Source organism: Drosophila miranda (assembly GCF_003369915.1).
Source record: "Drosophila miranda strain MSH22 chromosome Y unlocalized genomic scaffold, D.miranda_PacBio2.1 Contig_Y2_pilon, whole genome shotgun sequence".
Taxonomy (NCBI): Eukaryota; Metazoa; Arthropoda; class Insecta; order Diptera; family Drosophilidae; genus Drosophila; species Drosophila miranda.
The window spans coordinates 14,917,416-14,938,145 of record NW_022881614.1 but is presented as its reverse complement, the minus strand read 5'-3'; the positions used below and the strand labels follow the sequence as shown (position 1 = coordinate 14,938,145).

The 20,730-nt window shown below is 53.7% G+C and overlaps 3 protein-coding genes and 1 pseudogene across 3 annotated transcripts; all 4 read right to left on the bottom strand.

The window, feature by feature from the left end:
• Window positions 1–1,350: 1,350 nt before the first annotated feature.
• LOC117192370 (protein lava lamp-like) lies at window positions 1,351–10,297 on the bottom strand. The gene is made up of 9 exons (XM_033397034.1): window positions 10,171–10,297; window positions 10,038–10,109; window positions 9,863–9,961; window positions 5,916–9,794; window positions 5,050–5,841; window positions 2,269–4,984; window positions 2,077–2,197; window positions 1,815–2,017; window positions 1,351–1,752 (listed from the first exon to the last, which is right to left on the bottom strand). The coding sequence occupies exons 1-9, from the start codon at window positions 10,234–10,236 to the stop codon at window positions 1,661–1,663; spliced, it is 8,040 nt and encodes a 2,679-aa protein (XP_033252925.1). The 5' UTR covers window positions 10,237–10,297; the 3' UTR covers window positions 1,351–1,660.
• A 239-nt stretch (window positions 10,298–10,536) lies between these two features.
• Window positions 10,537–12,432, bottom strand: LOC117192375 (telomere-associated protein RIF1-like). Its single transcript, XM_033397040.1, has 2 exons — window positions 12,196–12,432; window positions 10,537–12,135 (listed from the first exon to the last, which is right to left on the bottom strand). Exons 1-2 carry the CDS (start codon window positions 12,403–12,405, stop codon window positions 10,798–10,800), a joined length of 1,548 nt encoding a protein of 515 aa, XP_033252931.1. The 5' UTR covers window positions 12,406–12,432; the 3' UTR covers window positions 10,537–10,797.
• Window positions 12,433–13,650: 1,218 nt separating this feature from the next.
• LOC117192376 (telomere-associated protein RIF1-like) lies at window positions 13,651–15,040 on the bottom strand. The gene is made up of 2 exons (XM_033397041.1): window positions 14,778–15,040; window positions 13,651–14,705 (listed from the first exon to the last, which is right to left on the bottom strand). The coding sequence occupies exon 2, from the start codon at window positions 14,641–14,643 to the stop codon at window positions 13,675–13,677; it is 969 nt and encodes a 322-aa protein (XP_033252932.1). The 5' UTR covers window positions 14,644–14,705; window positions 14,778–15,040; the 3' UTR covers window positions 13,651–13,674.
• Window positions 15,041–16,648: 1,608 nt separating this feature from the next.
• Window positions 16,649–20,413, bottom strand: LOC117193098 (annotated as a pseudogene).
• Window positions 20,414–20,730: the final 317 nt, after the last annotated feature.

Sequence of the window (20,730 nt, the reverse complement as noted above, 5' to 3'; positions counted from 1 at the left end):
TCCAGACTTCTGTGATATGTCACTGCTACAAAAATATTTCAAAACTTTGCCTCGCCCACTTCCGCCCCCACAAAAGTCGAAAATCTGTGGCATCCACAATTTTAAAGATACGAGAAAACCAAAAACGTAGAATCGTAGAAAATGACCATATCTTTTATACTGCAGAATCTGAATTGGATCGTATTATTATTATAGCCAGCATTAAGAAAACAATTTCATTTTTTCTCGCCCTGTCTCTCTCTAAAACACAGGTAGCATAGGCGGCTTTGCTTAGAGTAAAACATTAGCGCCTAGATCTCAGAGACTATAAAAGCTAGAGCAACCAAATTTGGTATCCACACTCCTAATATATCGGACCGAGACGAGTTTGTTTCAAAATTTCGCCACACCCCCTTCCGCCACCGCAAAGGATGAAAATCTGGGGATATTCTTAAATCTCAGAGACTATTAAGGCTAGAGTAAGCAAATTTGGTATCCGCACTTCTGTTAGATCTCACTATAAAACGTATATCTCAAAATTTCGCCCCACCCCCTTCCGCCCCCACAAAGAACGAAAATCTGTTGCATCCACAATATTGCAGATTCGAGAAAACTAAAAACGCAGAATCATAGAGAATGACCATATCTATTCGGTTGCTGAATCTGGATCAGATCGGATCATTTTTGTAGCCAAAAGCAAGAAATCAATTTGCAGTGGCACAGTGGTACGCAGTGCCCGACGTCACGCTCAGACTGATTTTCTGTCTCTCTCGCTCTCTTTGTCGTGTCGTTTATCCACAATTTAGTGAATTGTAAATATTTTGCATAGATATTAATGGTCTAAACAAACACCACACCACAACGCACAAATTATTCAAGTAAATCCAGCATGGTAATTAGGTACTCTGACGCATTCAGAATGTTTCCGCATTGTCTTCTCTTAAATGTACAAAGAAAAATAGTCACTGTATTTAATCAAATTAAATATATGCATTAAGTACATTTAAATAAAGTTAAGTACAAAAAATACGCCAAGATCTGTTGTTGAAAACATGAATGAACCTTCGATGGCTAGGACCCTACCGATCACAAGCAGATTTGGGGGGCAAAAATATCCTTCAAGGATTCCAGTCAAGAATCAAGCATATTTTTCTGATCACAGGAAGCCACGACACGCACAGATCGGCCCACAAGGGACACCGAATGTTCGGAATCCACTCCACGCACCATCATCTCTTTGAAGTACATTTTTATGCAAGCCATTTTGCCGCTTCCACGGTACCCATTGCCTGGCGTGGACCACATTTCAGTTGGGCAACGTGACTTATGAAACGCACTGGGCGTACTGAAAAACCTTTCTCTTTTTTACTCTTAAATTTTCTTTTTTGTATTTTCGTTTTGCTTTTTTTATACAATTTTTACATATCTACAACATAATTGGAACAAAATCGTTCCTATTGCATTGGAACAAATCGGAATTCTCTTAATCGTTTCATCTTCTCCTTTGAGGATGATCTGAACCTCCGAATAGCTTTCGTTTAGCCAAGGTACGCAGTATAGAAAATTAAACACTAACGCTGTAGCTGTCGCTATCGCCAAGGAAACGAACGAGTTGAAGGCGAAATTAAAGTAATGATTCGTAGTTATAGATCTGGGGAAGAATTGCAACGTGCTCCTGCGATCAGTTGGAGGCATGCTGGCTGTCGTCCTCAATCTTGTTGCCCTGTATCCAGTCCATGAGACCCATCGTGGGCGAACGTGGCGCGGCTTGGGCTGTAAGTGAACGAAGAAGTTGCTTAGTCGGTGAGCAATGGGGCGACAGAGTAGATACTCACATAGATCTCCGCCATGTGGAGGTTGACTGGCTGCTGCTAATGGTGTTGGAGATCCAAATGGAGTTACAGTCGTCACTGCCGCCGATCCAGATCCCTGCTTGGCCATGTCCCTCTGCAGCTGAACCATCTGCTGCACGCGTTGCTGGCGGTCGTCCACAATGACCTTGTCTTTCGAGTGCTTCACCGTTTGCAGCTCAGCCAATCTGTTCGTAAAAGGAATATAGTCAGGGAGCACTATAAGGGTGCACTGGGGGAGACATACTTTTGCTCCAAATCACTGCCTCTGGAGTTGGGGACGGCCGCCAGATCGATGCTGCTGTCGTTGCTCGACGCGGTCGATGAGGAGGCATTGGCACTGCTCTCGGCACTGGCTGCCAGTGCAGCTGCAAAGAAAAAACGTCGAAATGAATGAGCAATCGGAACCGGCTTCAAGGAAACTGTAAGTGTAATTTACGGTCCTCGCTGGCACGAACGCGCTCTGCCTCCAGCTGCCGCAGAGTGTCCGACAATTTCAGCTGCAGGTGGTCGCGCTCTTGCAACAACTGGCCCAGCTCGAGTATCATCTCTTCAACGCGCATGTCTCGCTGATGGAGCATCATCAGTGCATAGTCGAGATCCGCCTTCAGCACGTAATCCGACTGAGTGTCGTCTGCACCAGTGCCGCCGGGTCGCTGATGCTGCAGCCGGAAGGGATCGTACTGGGCAGCGAGGCGAGCATACTCGGCCGAGCGAATGGCCAGCTGCTCCTTGAGTGTGACAATCTCCATCTCTTGCGTCTCCAGGGCTTTCTGCATTCTCTGCAAGTTATCGCTGTCCTCTGCCTGGGGAACGGCTGACTCAGTAGGATATTGCATCTGCTGCTGCTGCAGCTGCTGCTCCATCTGAGCCTTGAACGCAGCCTCCCTCTGGGAAAGATGCTCCTGCCAGATGCTGGCCACCTCTCCGCACTTTTGCTCCACCACCGCCTCCCATTGCTGGTTGAGGGCATCCAGATCCGGGATCTGTGCTGGACTCTGACTCTGCTGGAGCAGTTCCAGGGACTTGCGCAGCTCGGCTATTTCAATGTTTTTGGTGTCCAGCTCGAGAACCGTGTGCTTCATCTTATCCTCCAGCTCCAGGCTCGACAACACATGGTTGTTAAGCACGCGCAACTCCTCCTCCATGTCGGACTTCTCCAGCAACATCTGCTGGCACTGCGCCCGCAGATGTTGCAGCTCTTGATCTGTCTCTGTTGCTGCCACCGGAGGCGGAGGTGGAGGCTCCTCCCTGTCCTCTTTTAGTTGCTTGATCTGCATGCGCAGCAGCTGCAACTCCTGGTTCTTGGTCAGTATCTCAAACACCAACTTTTCGGTCTGGTCCTCGCGCATCAGTTCCTCGATGCGCTGCTTCAGATGCACAATCTCCGACTCCTTCTCCTGCAGCTGGGCCATTTGCTCGTCACTGAACGAGGCGGACGACGCCACTGATTGCTCGGCTTGTCGCTGGGTCTGTCGCAGCTCCTCAATCTCGGCCTGCCGGTGCCGCAGGTCCTGTTCCAGATCCAGTTTCTGGGTACGAAGTTCCTCGTGCTCCGACTGCCGACTCCTCAGCTGCTCCACCTCTAGTTTGAGACTCTGCAGCTCATTAGCCTCCACCTGGCTGCCTCGAAGCTCTTCCAGCTCCGCTTGTAACTGAGACAGATGTTCCCTCAACTCTTCCCGCTGTGCCTGGGCCTGGGCAGCCGTCTCCTCTGCCAACTGGGCCTGACGCTTCTCCTCCCGCAGCTGTGACTGTAATTCCTGACACTCGGCATTCAGGTCCATATTTTCCGCCTGTAGATTTTCAATTTGAATGAGGGACTCTGCATCGCTGGCCTTGGGTACAGTATCCACAGGCGCCGCATCCAAAGGTGGGGCTGCAACTGCGGCTGGTACATCCCATTGGTCCAGCTGGGTGAGCTTCTCCTGGAGCTCGCGGATGCGTGCCTGGTACATTTGCACGTCCCTGTCCTGGCGCTCCTTCAACTCGGCCATGCGATCATTTCCGGCGGTGAGCACATCGATGCGCTTGCTCAGTTTCTCCCTCTCGAGGGAGTGCTGCTGCACAAGCTCCTCGTTCTTTGCCTGGCGGGCCTCCTGCAGCTGCAGCTGATGCTTCAGCTCCTCGATGATGGCCCCGTCGAGGTCGTTGTCCGATGCGGTGACTGTAATCTGGGCCTTGCTCTTGTACTCCTTGAGTCGTTTCAATAGCTTTGCGGTTTTCGTCTGAAACTCGGACTTTTGCTGTTCGGTTGTGGCCAACTGCTGCTCAAGCTGTTCAATCCTCGCGTGCAGTGCCTCACCATCGGGTTGTGTGCGGATCTCAGTGTCCTGGGTGGCTTGGGCGGCTGCGGCACTTGCCCAGGGATCCTCGTCGACGCCCCAGTCGATTGCCTGCTTCCCCTCCTGCTGCGGATGGCAGATGTACGCTTTCTTTGGTGTAATAATTGGCTCCACCACGGGCTCGGCCTGAGGCTGACCCCAGTCCAGCTGCTGACGGGTGGCCGCATCCGGCACAGTGTCGCCCGGGCCACCCACGCCAAAGAACATATCCAGCGAGGGCGCCGCCGTCGGTAGGATCAGTTTCTCGAGGGCTGCAAGTCGCTCGCGCTCCTCTTCGGCAGCCCTAATCTCTGCCAGCTGCTCATCCCGTTCGTGCAGCTGTCGCTCCAGCTCCGACAGACGGCGCTCCTGGTCGGAAACCGCCTGATTGCGGGCCAAGAGCTTGGTTTCCAGGTCCTGGGCATGCTTCTCCAGATCCGAGACATTCCGCTGCAAATCCTCGATTGTGGGCGGGGGAGGCAGCGTGGCCTGGGGAGGGGCAGCGGACAACTGCTGGCTGAAGTTCCTCGGAGGCTGGACAATCTCGTCGAAGGGCGATGGAGCCGCAGCGGCTTCGCTGGCAAAGAAAAAGGATGCAGCTGGAGCGACAGAAGCGGAAACAGAGGCCTGCTCCTCAAGGCGCGCCTGCAGTTCGACTAGTTGCTCGGCCAACCGCTTGTTCTCTGTCTCGATGTAGACCTGGTCGTCGGTCTGGTTCTGGCCGAGGGTGTCCCATTCGGCGATCTGCTGCTGGAGGATCTGCAGCTCCTGGGTGTGGTTCGCGCAGAGCGAGTCGATTTGCGAGCGCAGGTCGTCCATCTCCGTCTTGTCCTGTGTAGTATAAATAAATTTTGTAACTTTTGAAATACACTTGTAACAGTGTGCCTCTGTCATACCTGAATGACTTGCATCCGCAGCTCCTGCAGCTCCAAGACGTCCTGCTCGGCGCTATCCTGCTGCAGCCGGAGCAGCGTCACCTCGCGGCTCAAGGTGGAACGTTCCCGCTCCACCTCTTGCAGCTCCTCGCTGACGCGACTGAGCTCCTCGCCCCGTTGGCTGATCTGCTCCTGGGCCCGTTCCAGCTGCTGATCGCGACTCTCGGCAGTTGCGCGCTCCATGTGAGCATTGAGGTCGCACTCGATCTCGTCCAGTTCGGTAGCCTTGGCGGCCAGTTTGGCATCGTACACCTGCCGCTGGCGCTGCAGCTCCGACTCCCTGAGGGTCAGCTGCTCGTGGAGATCGGCTAACTCTTCCTCGCTGTGGCTGCTCATCGTTTCGCGCTCCGCCTGGGCCTGGGCCATCAACTGGCTGTGTTTGACCCTCAGCGCCTCGTACTCCGCTCGAAGCTGGACCAGTTGCTCGCGGGAATCCTCCGACTCGCCGGCCAGAAGCTCCATTTGGCGGTTATGTGCCTGCTCCCGTTCGGCCAGCTCTCGCACGCGCTCTCGCAGCTGCGTCTCGTGCTCCTTTTGCTGGGAGGAGTTCTGCTGCAGCTGCTGCTTGAAGAGACTGGCCCGATCCTGGGCCGCGGCCTGCTGGTTGGCCAGACTGGCCATCTGTTCCTCCAGGGCGGCGCTCTTGGCGAGCAGCTCCGTGTTCTGCGACTCGAGGGACTCAATGTAGGACGCATCCTGCTGCAGCTTGGCCTGGATGCCTCCGTGAAAGGTCTCAAGGCGGCCGACGGTCACCTGGAAATAGTAGTAGTTCAACGATTTCTGCATTCATTCGCGTCCGCTTTCCGTCTCTCAGCACTGTCACTCACCTGGAAATCGGCCTTGTCGCTGGCATACTGCTGGGCCAGCAGCAAGTTTTGCTTCTGGGCCTCCTGCAGCTGGACCCTGAGCTGCGCCTCCTCCTCGCGAGGCTCGACTGCTGCCTTCGATTTGTCCTCGAGCTGCAGGCGCACTTGCTGAAGCTCGCGCTGCAATGCCTGAATGGTGGCATTGCGGTGCTTGATCACCTCCTTGGACTTGTCGAACTTGGTGGACTTCTGCTCCAGTTGGCGGTACAGACGGTGCTCTTGCTCCGACTGCTTCTGCTCCCATTGGGCCTGCTCGCGTCGCAGCTCGGTGTTGGCACGTACCGTGCTCTGCAGTTCCACGTGCAGACGCTGCTGCTCCTCGTCGCGCTGCTGCAGGAGATGTTCCTGCTCTTGGAGCTGCTGCTTGAGTTGGCGCAAGGCGTCGCGACTCTCCAGATTCGCATGGATCTTGGTCTTCAGCTCCTCGTTGAGGCGTGCCACCTGCTGCTGCAGGTTGTCCACCAGCTCGTGATCTATGGCCGCTTCCTGGGGCCGCTCTGAGAGCTCCTTGAGCTTCTGCTCCAGTTCGGCGTTCTCTTGGCTGCGCTTCTTCAGGTTGAGGGCATACTTCTTAAGCTTTTCGCGCAGATCTCTCTGCTTGTGCTGCTCTTCCTGCTTGGCCTGGTCGAGGCTCTGGTACAACTCCTGCAGCTGCTGGTTGAGGGCCTCGATCGTTTCTTGTTTGGTAGCCAGTTCGCTCACCTGCTGCGCGGCCAGGGACTTGCTCACCCTCAGCGACTCCTTGAGATGGCCGGGATCTTCCTCCTTGGCGCGCAGCTCCCGTATCTCCGCCTGGGCGGACTGTAGCTCCAGGATCTTCAGATTGAGCGTGTGCTCGCTCTCGCTGAGATTCTCAATCAGTTGCTGCTTCTGTTCGGCAACCAGGGCCTGGAGTATGCTCATCTCCCCCTCCATAGACTCGGCGCGAGCCTCCAGCTCCCGTCGAACCCGCGTCTGTTGCTCCATGTACTTCTCGTGGCCCATTTCCTTGTTGTTCAGCACTTGATGGAACTGCTCCACCTGCTGCTGGAGCTGCGTCAGCCTGGCTTCCTGCGAGGCTATCAAATGCAGGTGTACGGATTCCCCGCCGCGAAGATCGGCTATTGTCTGCAAGTGTTCCTCCAGGGTAGTTTGCAATTTTTGCACTTCCTTCGCCAGATCTGCCTGATGTTCATCCACCGCTGCAATGGCCAGTTGGGGCTCTGGGGCTGGGGCTGGGGCTGGCTCATAGCTATCCTGGAATTCTTCTAGCTCTAGGCGCAGCCTGGACAGCTCTACCTTGAGCTCTGCATTCTGGGCCGTAAGTTTTTCGTACTCGGCCAGAGCCTTGCCGTTGGGAGCCGTCACAGCTACCACTGTCTCCACGACAGTGACCGTTTCCACCGCCGTGCTGGCTTCCTTCACCTTCTGCAGGAGTTCCGTCAGCTGGGTGTGGCAGTTTTTGGCCTCCTTGGCCAATTTCTTGGACGCATTGATCTTGGCCTGGCGATCGGCCTTGCGGTACGCCTCCAGCTTGGAGTTCAATTTGCTGAGGGATCGCTCGCACTTGTCGAAGAGGGCGGGACCACCTTCGCCGGTATCGAGGGCGGCCACCACCTCTGAGGAGCGCTGCATGGAACTGAGCTCCTGCGAGAGGTTCGAGCGCTCGCTCAGTTGATGTCCTTCGCTCAATCTTGACTCCAGCCGGGAGTTGTCAGCTGTTAGGCGCATCAGTTGCTCCTTCTGGCCATCCAGTCTCGCCTGCAAGTCGCCATTCTCCGCCGTCAGCTGCTCCATCCTCTCGAGCACCTCGCGTCGCTCGTTGGAGAACAGCTCGATCCTCTGGAGCAGTTCGCTGCGCTCTTCCCTGAGCAGGTTGATACTCTCGCTGGCATCGGCCGTGAGATCCGCTTGAGTAAGTTCATTCACGACACTGGGCAGCCAGGGAATGGGCGCCGCCGACGCCTCTTCCTCCTCTTGCTGCTGTTGCTGCTTCTGTTCCTGGGCATCGCCCTCGCTGGCCGGACGACGGGGGTCGAAGCATTCCAGCTGCTGCTGCGACGGCCGCTCAACAATTTCGATGGACTCGGCGGAACTGGAGGCACTGATCTTTTCCAGCTTGTCCAGCAACTCCATGTTCTCGTTTACATAGTGCGAAAGCTTCTTGTCGAGTGCCTCCTTCTCGGACTGGAGTGCATGCAGTTGCTGGATCTGCTCGTGGGCCTCCTGCTCCAGTTGCTGGACGCGCTGAGAGAGATGTTCCTCCAAGTGGACTTCGCTCAGCTCGGACTCCACGCGGGCGGACTCGTTGCCCTGCTGCAGAGCCTCCAGGGCCTGCTGCATCTCCATTTTCTGTTCCTCCAGTAGTCGGACGGCCTCCCTTTGGAGTGGATTGATCTCAGGATGCGTCTGTCCCTCCGCCTCTCCATCCCCCTCTTCCAGCATATTGGACAACTGCCACTGGCCCTTCTCGTCCTCCAGTACAGTGATTCGCTGTTGCAGAGTCTCGTTCTCGGCCGCCAAAGCGGCCAATTCCTGCTGTCTGTCCTGGGCCTGAATCTTCTGCAACTGCTTCTCGGCCTGCTTGCACTTTAGCTTCAGCTTGATGTTGACCTTGTTTGACTCGTCCAGCTTCTGCTTCAGCTGCTGAAGTTTTTCCTTCAGCTGCTCGCTGGCCGCCGAGGAGTCCTCCTCGTCCAGAAATAGCGGCTTGCTCCGGCTGCTCTGGGCGAGTTTCTCCTCAAGCAGGCGCAGGTTCACATTGAGCACATTCAATTCAGTTGTCTTCTCGGCCAGCTCTTCGCTCTGACTGGCCATGGCCGCCTTTTGTTCCTCCAGTTGTAAGCACTGCGCGGCTATCGTCGCCTCCAGCTGGATCAGACGCTCGGAGACGTTGCTGTCGCTCACCTCCAGCTTCGTGGGGGAGTCGGCCTCCCGCCGCAATTCATCGTAGGCTGCCTGGAGGCCGCTCAGTTGCTTGGCCAGCTCTTCATTGACCTGCACCTCTGTGGTAGTCGTGTGCAGCTGCTCTCGCGCCGTACTCAGCTCCTCAGTGAGCTCGCATCGCGTCGTCTCCAGCATGTCGTTGATGTTTTCAAGCTCTGACAGGCGCTCCTTCATGGTCGCCACCTCAGAGTGAAGTCTAGAGTACTCCTGTTCTTGCAGGCTGTTTCTCTCGGGCACCACATCTGCACGCATCTGCTCCAACTCTTCGTCTCTCCGCGTTAGAGTGCGCTGCAGCTCGGCCCCGGACATTTCCAATTGCTCGATGAGACTGGCCCGCCTGGCCAGCTCTTGGCGCAGCTCCTGCATTTCTTGCTTCTGCCGGCTCTGTTTGAGCTCGGTGATCTTCATCCTGTTCTTTAGCAACTTCATACGATTCTCGTCCATTTCGTCGGCTTGCTGCTGCAGTTCCAAGGCAGAGCGATGTCGGGAGACGGGAGCATTGGCCTCTGGCGCCACGGCCTGCCGTAGGTCAGTCATGGAGGAGCCCAGATCGGCATTGGTGTGGCTGTGGCTGTGACTGTGACTGTAACTTTGGCTGAGGCCAGACCTGACGGAGAGCAGCGTTTTGGCCATATCTCGCTTTCGCTGTTCGAGCAGCGCCCGATTCTGTTCCGTGCGCTGTGTGAGCATCAGAAGTTTTTCACTGCCACTAGGCTGCAGCAACGAAATTTCCAGAGAGTCGTCCTTTTTTTCCTTTGTGGGCGTAGCCAGGGGAGTAGAGGCATCGCTCACTGCGATGCCACCAGACCGCGCCTTGAGCACGGTCAGCTTCTGTCCCAGTGTTTTCAGCGATTCCATGGATTCACTCTTGCTGGGCCGCCGTTGCGCTCGCTCCCGCAGTGCCATCAAACGTTCCTAAGGCAATCGATATGCATTTGCTTGACAACGAAATATTTTATAGAGTTAAGGGGGGCTCTAGTCACCTGTTGTTTGGACAAATTTTCTTTTAGACTATCCAGGCGACCTTTGCACCTGCCTCCGCCACCATTTCCGCCGCTTATCGTTGTGCTGGTGGATACATTCTGTGAAGGGCAAAAAGAATACGTTTTTGGATTTAGTGGATGTACGAACGGGAAACCGTTCCAGCACAGCACTCACTTGTAACAGGGACAAATCATTCGAGCTGCCCGTTATCTGCGCATATCCTTCGGCATTTTCGTTTTCGTTTTGCTGCAAAGAGAACAAGGACTCAATGATCCTTCCAAGGGAGCTCTTTCGTGGGGTTACGCACCTGGACAATGGAAAAATCCAATGAACTTTCCAGGCCAGCAGCATCCTTGGCAGTGTTCTCAGCCATGTGGACGTCGTCGACTCGCGTCAATTACAAACAATCACCCTACCTAAGTATCAAAAACAAAATTACAGTCTGACCTGACTTCGATAGACAAAATATCCCCTAAAAGCGTTTTCTTTTTTAGTGTTGGAAGTCGCCTTTGTACGAAAAAATACCAAAATCAAGTTACGAATTTTCGAATAATCGCATTTAACCCATTGTGGAAAGAAAAGAAATTCGAGTGCGCGGGCTTGCACAGTGGCTCTAACCATACAGTATATAACTGTGCCATTTCAAACAACAGACATGTCTGGGACCTTTTTCTGCCACAACTGTTACTTAATTTTTTTTAGTGTACAAATGAATTAAGACATGTATTCAAAAAGTTTTACAATTAATGCAAAACTCTCAATATATGACTATAAAATAATTAACTTAAGGATCAACTAAAGCTTAACTAAGATCCAAGTGGTGTGTATCCATGGGTGTGCAATAGCAGCATGTTATAAATACAATTATTTATGTTTGCTGAAAAGCTGTGGTTTCAATGGATTCAACGGGAGGGCTCCCGTTGTCTGGATCTGCTTATAAGTTGGAGGAGGAGTCCGCTGCTGTTTCGGCCACATTGTCAGAGCTGCCGACGGCGACGCTGCAGCTGCTGTGGCTGTTTGTGTTTCGATCGCTGCGAGAACGTATCAGGTGGTTGATGAGATCAAACAGTTGGTCATCGCTAGGGGTCCACTGCAGCAACAGCTGCTGGACTAAGGCGAGACGCTCTGTGTCGCTCTTGAGGATGTCCGAAACCTGGGCCAACAGGCTATTGCGGCAGTTGTTGTTGCTCTTTGACTTGGCGCATATGTAGTCGAGCACCGATTGCAGATTGAGCCGATCGCAAACCACCGACGAGAGATTCTCGCGCACAGCGTGGTCCAAAAAGTCCTTGGAGTAATTCTCGTACAGCGTCTCCAGCACATTCGTCTTGAGTTTATCGTTGCTGCTCATCTGGCTGGACAGGAATTTGGCCACTATGCCGGCACTCTTCAGAGTGGAGCCAGTGTCCTCGTCAAAGTAGCGCTGCAAGACGGTCTCCAGGGAGCACCGGCTCACCAGCAGATCCAGCGCCTTGTCTGTGTCCAAAATAGCGACATCCTGGCAGACGGTTGCCTCTCTCCCCTCCTTGAAGCTCTCTCCAGTGCTGGCTGCACCGGAATGGAAACTGGGAGTACAGTTGTGCGCCGTCGTCGTTGAATCGTTCCACTTGAGGGTGGTGAAAGCATCCTCCTCCACGACATCTGAGGATTTGTCCAGCGTTTTGTCCGCTGTGGGTGACCTGGCCGTTTGTTCGTGGGCAAACTTCTCAATCTCAGTGATGCTGTCCAGACGACCACGGCGCTTCAGCGCGGATGTCTGGGCGATCTTGTCCATCAGCAGACAACGCTTGGGCTTGCTGCTGCGACTCTCATCCGCGTCCCGCAGATATTCCTTGGTAACGGACACAGGCGGATCGTGGAAGCTGACCCGCTTGCGCTTCAGGGCAGGGCAGTCATAGATGCTCTCACAGCGCAGTTTCCGCTTCAGGATGCTCACCGACGGACTGGCCGAAGGCGAGGGCAGGCGCTTCGAAAACACCAGCAGATCCTTGGCCTGTATGGGGTTTGAGGTATGCTCCGTTCCCGTCAGCTCGTTTAGCTCACTGGTGGGCGTGGACAACTGTTCCGCTCGGTCAAGTACACGTGCCGGAGTAACCTGAACACGGGACGACAGGGGGGCATAGGAGGATATAGAGCCGCACCCGCCGTCCAGTTTCTTGTTGCGAATCATGTTGATCAGCTGAGCCCCGCGCCCTGTCAAATGCCCAGTTGGCTTCGGCCTTAATGTGGGGCTCGTGGAGTTATTGGTCTGTTTGCGATCCGGTGGAGAATTCTGAAAGCAGAGGGAGGAAGCATTAGCATAATCAGCAGAAGGTATGCGTCGTTTACTCACCAAATTGCACAAGCGTGCGCTGGATTTCCTTGGTGAGGTCTCCGAAGCTGGAGTTGCCTCCACACTGCTTCCGGGTAGGAATTGAGTGGAGGGTATCGGTTCCATTGGCATATCCGGTGGGGTAAGTTGGGTTTCGGGGCCATTGACCGATTTTTCAGGCTCAGCTGAAGCTGTAGCTGCTACCTCTGGGAACAGATCTTCACTCTGCATGGGAGTGGCTTTGGCTACATTTATTTTGGCAACAGCTAAAGGCGAGACAAATAGTTACAAACATGTCGTTGGTCAGACCAGTTTCGGTTTTCTGTTTTGCGCTTAGGAAGACAGTGGCAATGGCAGTGGCTGTGGCTGTGCCTTCTTGGGCGACCGTATCTGTCGCTCGGGCGTGGCAGGTGACTGTGTTTGCGCTTCCCTCAGAGCTGCACGCTTGCGGGTCTGACGCATTGGCACCTCCTCAACTCGCTCCTCCATTGGATCCGCCAGAGTACGTGGCTTCCGGAATTTATTCTTCTCTGTGGTTGCAACGGGATTGGAATTGGAAACCTTGCGGCTGGGAGTGACGACAATAGCGGCTGGCTCGCTGATAACGAACAGGTCCTCGCCCTTGAAGATGTCCTTTAGCTGGTTGGCCATCGTCTTCATTTGCAGCTTCTCTTGAATTGACCGTTTCCACTCATCCAGAAAGCTGCCTTCGTACTTGTTCTTGTTCCAGCACTGAATGCCAGCCGAAAGAGTCGGCTTGAGGGCATCAAACACCACCATGAGTTCGTTCTGACGCAGATCCAGGATCACATTGCGCAGCGTATTGAGACAAGCCTCCAATATCTGCTGCGTCGGATGCTCAAACACGGCCTGGAGCAAGCCAAATACATCCTTGTACAGGGGCGGATCCTTGCAGAGGCCCAGCTTTAGCACTGCCGCCACATACGTGTCGAAGAACTCGTAGAAGAGCGGCTCGTCTTTGCTCTTTAGCAAATCGATCAAGGTTGTCTTCAGGTCCCCCACAAACTTCTTCCGGTCGGGGGCGTTCTGGCCGGCGTGAACGAGCTGTCGCCACTGATCGCAGAAGCTGCTGTCAAAAGCGTTGCTCACGCGCCGACCGGCGAAGGCGGCACAGGTCTGGAGGGGCCACAGAAGCCAGGTATCCAGCAGGGCGGCATTGTGGGGCAGCCGATACTCGAGAGAATTATCCCGCAGGTAGTTGGTGATGGCCTGGGACACCTGCCGCCAGACGAACAGCTTAACGGCGAAGTCCTCGTGATCCTCCTCTTCATTGGGCTGCATCAGGAGCTCGGCAAAAGAGCTTAGCAAACGAAACTCGTTTTGGTTGCTGGCATCGATGTTGTCTGTGGCGTAAATCGCCGATATGCATCGCTGCAGGATGGCCGGCGGCACCTCCTTCTTGGCCTTGAGGCACAGTTTCAGGTAGGCCTCCAGGACGTCCAGGATATCGCTGCCGGCCACCCGCTCCATCTCCAGGCTCTAACTCGCTATGGTGTTAAAGACCGCTCGCACTATGCGACCACCTGACGCGACAGGACTGAGCAGACTCGACTCGATTTCCCCGCAGCAAGCTATGTTGAAGGAGGCAATGCCCAGCCTGAACATTGCGCGGCATAGGTTGCGCATCAGCAGTTGCAGCAACAGCTGCTCCGACTCCGTGGAGTCGTTCTGGGTGAGCAGCTTCATGCCTGCCACAGCGGCAGCCAGCAGGGGACGCCAGTGCTGCTGCAAGACCTCTGAACTCATCAATGGTGAGGGCTGGGTAAGTGGCTCCAGGCGAAGCTCACGCATCAGACGATGCAGGGGTTCACTGGAGTCGACATTCCACAGCGACACGAGGCAGGGCAGGGCGAGCTCGCGGGACGACTGATAGTTGTGGGCCAACCCGGTGGCCAGACCCTGCGGTCCGCCGCCGAAGATGAAGATTAGGAAATGCTCGACGGCATTGTCAAAGGTCTTTGGTAACTCTGAGTGAAGGCAGGTGATGAGGTACCACCAGACACGCAGCTTAATCCCGCTCACATGAGAGGAGCGTGACTGAGAGGTGCGCAGGGGTATCAAGAGCAGTCGAAGGCGCTTCGAAGATGCCAGCTCATCATAGGCGGCGAATATCTTGATCAGCACACGCCAGCAAAGGAAGGCCTCGGAGCGCACTCCGTGGTCTGGATTCCGGAAGCCCATCTCAACGATGGCCAGGAATTTGTTCATGTAGGTGCATCCCCGTAGCAGCTCCTCATCAATTATCTGCACCAAAAAAGTCCAGATCTTGTGCCAGTTTGGGTTCCTTGCATCTCGCATCTCCCCAATCAGCGGTGTGTATTTCTCGATAAAGTCGCTCCTTAATTTTTGCCAACATGTGGCCTGTATCACCGACACGTCCAGGGCAACCAGAGCCTCCGCCAGAGCGGCCACGGCGCAGTTCTGTATCTTTCGGTCAGCGTCGAACATCAGTGGAAGGAAGTGCCTATAAGGCCCGTGGTCTTGCTGCTGGTGGCCAGCAAGTCTATCATCTGAGGGTATCAACCGATATTTGTTTAAATGATTGTTTTCATACGACGGACAAAGAACGTGATTCTACTTACGGTGCAATAATTCTGACGGCCACCAGCAGCCAACACTTCTTTGGTCGACAGCTGCACTGTGTGGTATGCTTCGCCCGCTTTCGCAACGTCATCGATGTCCATTGCTCCGTTTGCGTTAGATTTAAGTTAGTTTATTAAATATATAAAGATGCACTGCAAGGCAATATAACATCCAGTCACAATCTTTTTTCACGCAATTAAAAAATGATCAAAATCACGCAAAAATTGTAAGAAAAGCGCGCGAACTGCTGAACAGTGTGACCGTCCGACCCTCAGAAATATACCAAAATATACCGTAAATATACGGACGAATTCAAGTTATATTTTACATATTCCTCGTCTTTGATATTCCGTCGAATATTACTAGCTAGATGGATCAATTAAAAAATTGTAAGAAAAGCGCGCGAACTGCTGAACAGTGTGACCAATTTTTCGTTCAAATACACCGTCCGACCCTCAGAAATATACCAAAATATACCGTCTCGTTTTAAAAATATACCGTAAATATACTGACGAATTGAAGATCTATTTTACATATTCCTCGTTTTTGATATTCCGTCGAATATTACTAGCTATATAGAACATCATAATTGTATACGATTGATGAATCAATTTTCTACTTGACTGGTTTGTTTCAAACACTTGACTTGTTTTCTTGCTACGGCGATTGCAGTTTTTGCTCCTCAACAACAATATTCTCGTATGAACTTAGCCCATTGTTGCCTACCGGTTCAAAGAGAACCTTACCCGATTCAAGTTCGGTTAACGATACTATCGACTGCATACGAGTGCGCGCCAAATAGAAATTGTTTGAAAGTGAATGAGCGAAAAGGATGTAAATGTACGAAATTTGTGAGGGAAAATTTTAAAAACCTGCGTATGGAAGTTTCTATACCCTTCTTTAGAAGAGCCATAGAACAGCTTTTTTGCCCCTCATGCAACATCTTAGTGTACAGTACTTGTACAGTCTTTGCTAGCACTGAACTAGTAGGTTGTGGGAGCTAATGACGTACGTTATTTAATATTGATACATAATTTAGTCTGTGTCCATTTAAAAAAAAAAACTGAGTTTTGTCCAAAACTCAATTCTCACCCCCTCCAGTAATGCAGACGGCGCCATCAATCGCCCAGTCTCTTAATGCCGGTTTGCCAGCTTGCCTGTTGTCACCTTCGATAGCTCAGTTTCGTACCGAAGATATCCATAGGTCGCTGGTTCAAATCCGGCTCGAAGGATTTTTTAATTTTTATTTTTTTTGTTTTTAGATATTTTTCACATACTTAATTGCCGCATAAACCGTGTTTACTGAACTCGGCTACTTAGTCGGAAACTATTATTAGCTAGTACAACTTTTTTTTAAATATCTTTATATTTTTCCTTTATTTCTGTAATTTGTTCATTATACTAGAGCATAAGTAAATTATAGTCTAAATAGATGTACATTTATTAATTTGTAGTATGTAGTATTTGATGGATTTACAAATGTACATACGGCGTGGGGTGAGGGGAGAGCTTAGATGACTACAATTTACAAGTTTAATTTAAAGCAGGCAGTTTGCCAGTAATTACTATAGGTACTTAAGAGTTATTGCGAATTAAACTAAGGCTACGGTACACTATGATTGGTAAAAGTAATTCGGCGGCCACGCCCCGAGCTGATTGAAGCGATCGTCATCGTCATCAGCACGATCTTTTCCAAATCCTCCACAGCTGTCGAGCGATCGCCCATTGCCATCGCTCATGGCTGCAAAACCAATCGACAGAAATTGAGATCAATTTAGCAATGACTGAACTATTTGACTAATTGATTGAATGCATGAAGATCGACGTGGTATGAGTGTTCGGAATTTGGTCGAAACTTGATTCGAAAGATTCAAATTGTTTGGCAGTTGATCGAGTTGGTGATGCTTGTGCTTGTGCTTGTGGTGGTTGTGGAGTAGGGACTGGAGTTCGAGTTTGAGTTTGAATTGGTGGTGTTTGTGGTGGCTGTGGAAGCGACGGTGGAGGTGATGCTCGAGATGCTCCGCCGATTGCGTGCCCTGTCGGCTCTTTGCGACCGACTATGCGCTAATTGTGATTCTTTTTAGCTGCGTATCATGATCTTTTTCTGTACCAGCTTGCGTACCTGTTGCGTTGTGGGTAGTGACATGCCGCCCTGCTGCTGCTGCTGTTGCTGCTGCAGACCGCTCACCGTGGGCAAGGTAGTGGTGGTCTGCGTTATCGTCATCACCTCAGCGGGCCCCGATGTGGGCCCAGCGATGCTAGTGTGCTGCTGCTGATGCTGTTGCTGCTGCTGTTGTTGTATCTGTTGTTGTTGATGTTGCTGTTGTTGTTGCTGGACAACAGCCAGCAGGTTCCCACCGGCAGTGGTTTGCAGCCGGACGGGACTGGCATTTTGCCGCTGATTGTGCTGCAGAGCAGCAATCAGGGTCTGCTGCGTGTTCTGGCCCCCAGCGGCCACTTTCAGGGCGTTGGTAATGCCTGGGCTACCCACGTGAGTGCGCAGGCTGCCGGCAGCAAGGGCCTGGGCAGAGGCGGCCGATACCACCTGCAAGAGCGGAGAGGATTGTTGATTGATTCCTGTAGAGGAATTCTTGGATAGGTAACCTACCTGGATCGTCTGCCGCTGATTGGCCTGCGAGGCCACCGACACGGGTATGACCCGTCCGACACTAGTCTTGCCCAGCACCAGATTCGTGGTGGCCAACGTCCCCTGCTGTCCACTGCGCATAGCCTGTTGGAACTGCTGCACCGTCACCGAGCTGGGCAGCGTCTTGGTGTTTTGAATGTGCAACAGCTGGGCCTGGACACTACCTCCACCGGTTGTCACCTTCTGCTGCTGCTGTTGTTGGCCTGCCACCGTGGGCAGGGTTCCCCCACCGGTGACGGTCATGCCGCCAGACTGCTGCTGCTGCGGCTGGGGACCGGACACAATGTTGGTGGCCGTTGGCTGTCCGCTGGCGCTTACCAGCTGTGTCATTCGGCTGATCTTGCGCGGCATCGTCAGCTGTTGCTGCATTTGCAGATGCCGCATGGGCATGGTCACCTTGATCTGGCTTCCGCACTTGAGCTGCGGCAAAGGGATGTTCACGCTTCCCGCCTGCACGGTGGGACCCGTGGCGGAGACTGTGACTCCACCCGCGCTCAAACTGCTCCCGCTGGCTGCCGCCGCCGTGGAGGCCTTCACCAGGGATGCAATCTGCTGCTGGGTGACCTGCTGGGGCTGTATCTGTCCGGCCACTGGCAGCTGTCCCTGTTGCTGCTGTTGCTGAACGGCCGTGGTGGTGGTGAAGAGGGCGCCCGTCGCCTGTTGGGCCTTTTGGGTGGCCAGTATGTTGTGTCGCTTAACCAGAAGCATGTCTCCGGCTGCCGCTGAAGTGGTGCTGCCGTCCGCCGATATCACCTGACGCTGCAGACTTTGCTTGCTGGCCATTTGCTTGATGAACTGCGTCCGGGCCTGGCCGTGCATCTGGACACTGCTAACGACGTTGGCCGCCTGTACGACGCCAGCTCCCGGCATTCCGGAGACGGCCACCTTTTGGCTGGTCACATGGGTGGGCATGTTGCCGGCCTGGATGATGGTACCCGCTGTCTGCACCAGATTGGCAGTGGCCACTCCACCGCCTGCTGTCCCACCAACGGGAGCCGGCTGCGTCTGCAGCACCTTGAGGCTACGCTGGCGATACAGCTGGATGTGAGCGCCTCCCGGCTGCTGGTTTCCGGGAATGACCGTCGTCTTCCCTCCCTGCTGAAGGGCAGTCACTGGAATGCCCTTGGTGGTCACCAGCTGTGTTTGTGTGGCTGGGGACGTGGGCACTGCGGCCAGACGAAGTTGCGTCTGGAACTGGGCGGGACTGACGCCCTGGCCGAGGTTGGGCACGGACACAATCGACTGTCCGGCTGCATTTGTTCGCTGCTGCAGCGTGTTTCCCGTGGAAGCGGACACAATTCGCTGACCCCGCAGCATGGCGGTGTTAAGTGTGGTCACTGCCGTGGTCTGCTGTTGCTGTTGCTGCTGTTGACTGGCAGTGGTGGTCAGCACGGAACCCACGGTGGGCAGTGTGCTTACGGAGACGACCTGGGGCAGGGTCTGGGTCTGCACAATGCTTCCTAGCTGCGGGGAACTGTTTACGGGTAGCGTTGTCTGTGACGAGATGGACACGATCTGGGCTGCGCTGCCAGACTGTGTCTGAACAACGGCCGGCAGACTCTGTACGGGCGTTGTGAGCACCACGCTGACGCTGGATTGGCCCGGGTTGGCAGCGGCCGACTGTTGGGCTGTCCTGCCGTCAGATTGGAAGAGGTTCCCACAATGGTCTTCACCAGCTGTTGCGTGGCGGACTGCTGGCCTTGTCCCGGGTGAGTGCGCATTTGCTGCTGGGACTGATGCAGGAGAATGGCCGTCTGCTGGCCGGGCGATACGTTGGCGCTGGTTAAGTGCTGGATTTGCATCTGCTGCAGCTGCCCGGCGGAGGGAACCGCCACCGTTGTGTTCGTGTTGATGGGCTGTTGCTGCTGCTGCACCAGTTCCACGGTCTGCTGTTGCTGCTGCTGTTGTACGGGAAGAGTTTGGGGAACGGGTGAAGCTGTGGCCAGCTGCTGCTGTACCTGCTGTTGGTGGGGCTGGGGCTGCTGTTGCATCTGCGGCGCCTGTTGCTGGGGCTGATGTTGTTGTTGTTGTTGTTGCTGCTGCTGTTGGGACTGCGGCGGCAGCAACTGTTGACCACCACGTTGCTTCTCCCGGATCTTGTTGGCCTTCATGGCAGCAATGTTCTGCGGGGGCACGGGTTGGTCATAGTTCTGTATGCCAAACTCCTGCAGAACCTCCATGTGCTTGGGGTTCATCAGGCTGGGCGCACTGAACTGTCGCTTCGGCGGAGGGGCCTTCTTTAGGTAGGCCGTTTTGATGCTGTCGAATCTGGAGCGCATGACCTTGTAGAAGGAGGCGTTGTTGTCGCTGGCATAGGCGAAGCTCACGCATCAGACGATGCAGGGGTTCACTGGAGTCGACATTCCACAGCGACACGAGGCAGGGCAGGGCGAGCTCGCGGGACGACTGATAGTTGTGGGCCAACCCGGTGGCCAGACCCTGCGGTCCGCCGCCGAAGATGAAGATTAGGAAATGCTCGACGGCATTGTCAAAGGTCTTTGGTAACTCTGAGTGAAGGCAGGTGATGAGGTACCACCAGACACGCAGCTTAATCCCGCTCACATGAGAGGAGCGTGACTGAGAGGTGCGCAGGGGTATCAAGAGCAGTCGAAGGCGCTTCGAAGATGCCAGCTCATCATAGGCGGCGAATATCTTGATCAGCACACGCCAGCAAAGGAAGGCCTCGGAGCGCACTCCGTGGTCTGGATTCCGGAAGCCCATCTCAACGATGGCCAGGAATTTGTTCATGTAGGTGCATCCCCGTAGCAGCTCCTCATCAATTATCTGCACCAAAAAAGTCCAGATCTTGTGCCAGTTTGGGTTCCTTGCATCTCGCATCTCCCCAATCAGCGGTGTGTATTTCTCGATAAAGTCGCTCCTTAATTTTTGCCAACATGTGGCCTGTATCACCGACACGTCCAGGGCAACCAGAGCCTCCGCCAGAGCGGCCACGGCGCAGTTCTGTATCTTTCGGTCAGCGTCGAACATCAGTGGAAGGAAGTGCCTATAAGGCCCGTGGTCTTGCTGCTGGTGGCCAGCAAGTCTATCATCTGAGGGTATCAACCGATATTTGTTTAAATGATTGTTTTCATACGACGGACAAAGAACGTGATTCTACTTACGGTGCAATAATTCTGACGGCCACCAGCAGCCAACACTTCTTTGGTCGACAGCTGCACTGTGTGGTATGCTTCGCCCGCTTTCGCAACGTCATCGATGTCCATTGCTCCGTTTGCGTTAGATTTAAGTTAGTTTATTAATTATATAAAGAAGCACTGCAAGGCAATATAACATCCAGTCACAAT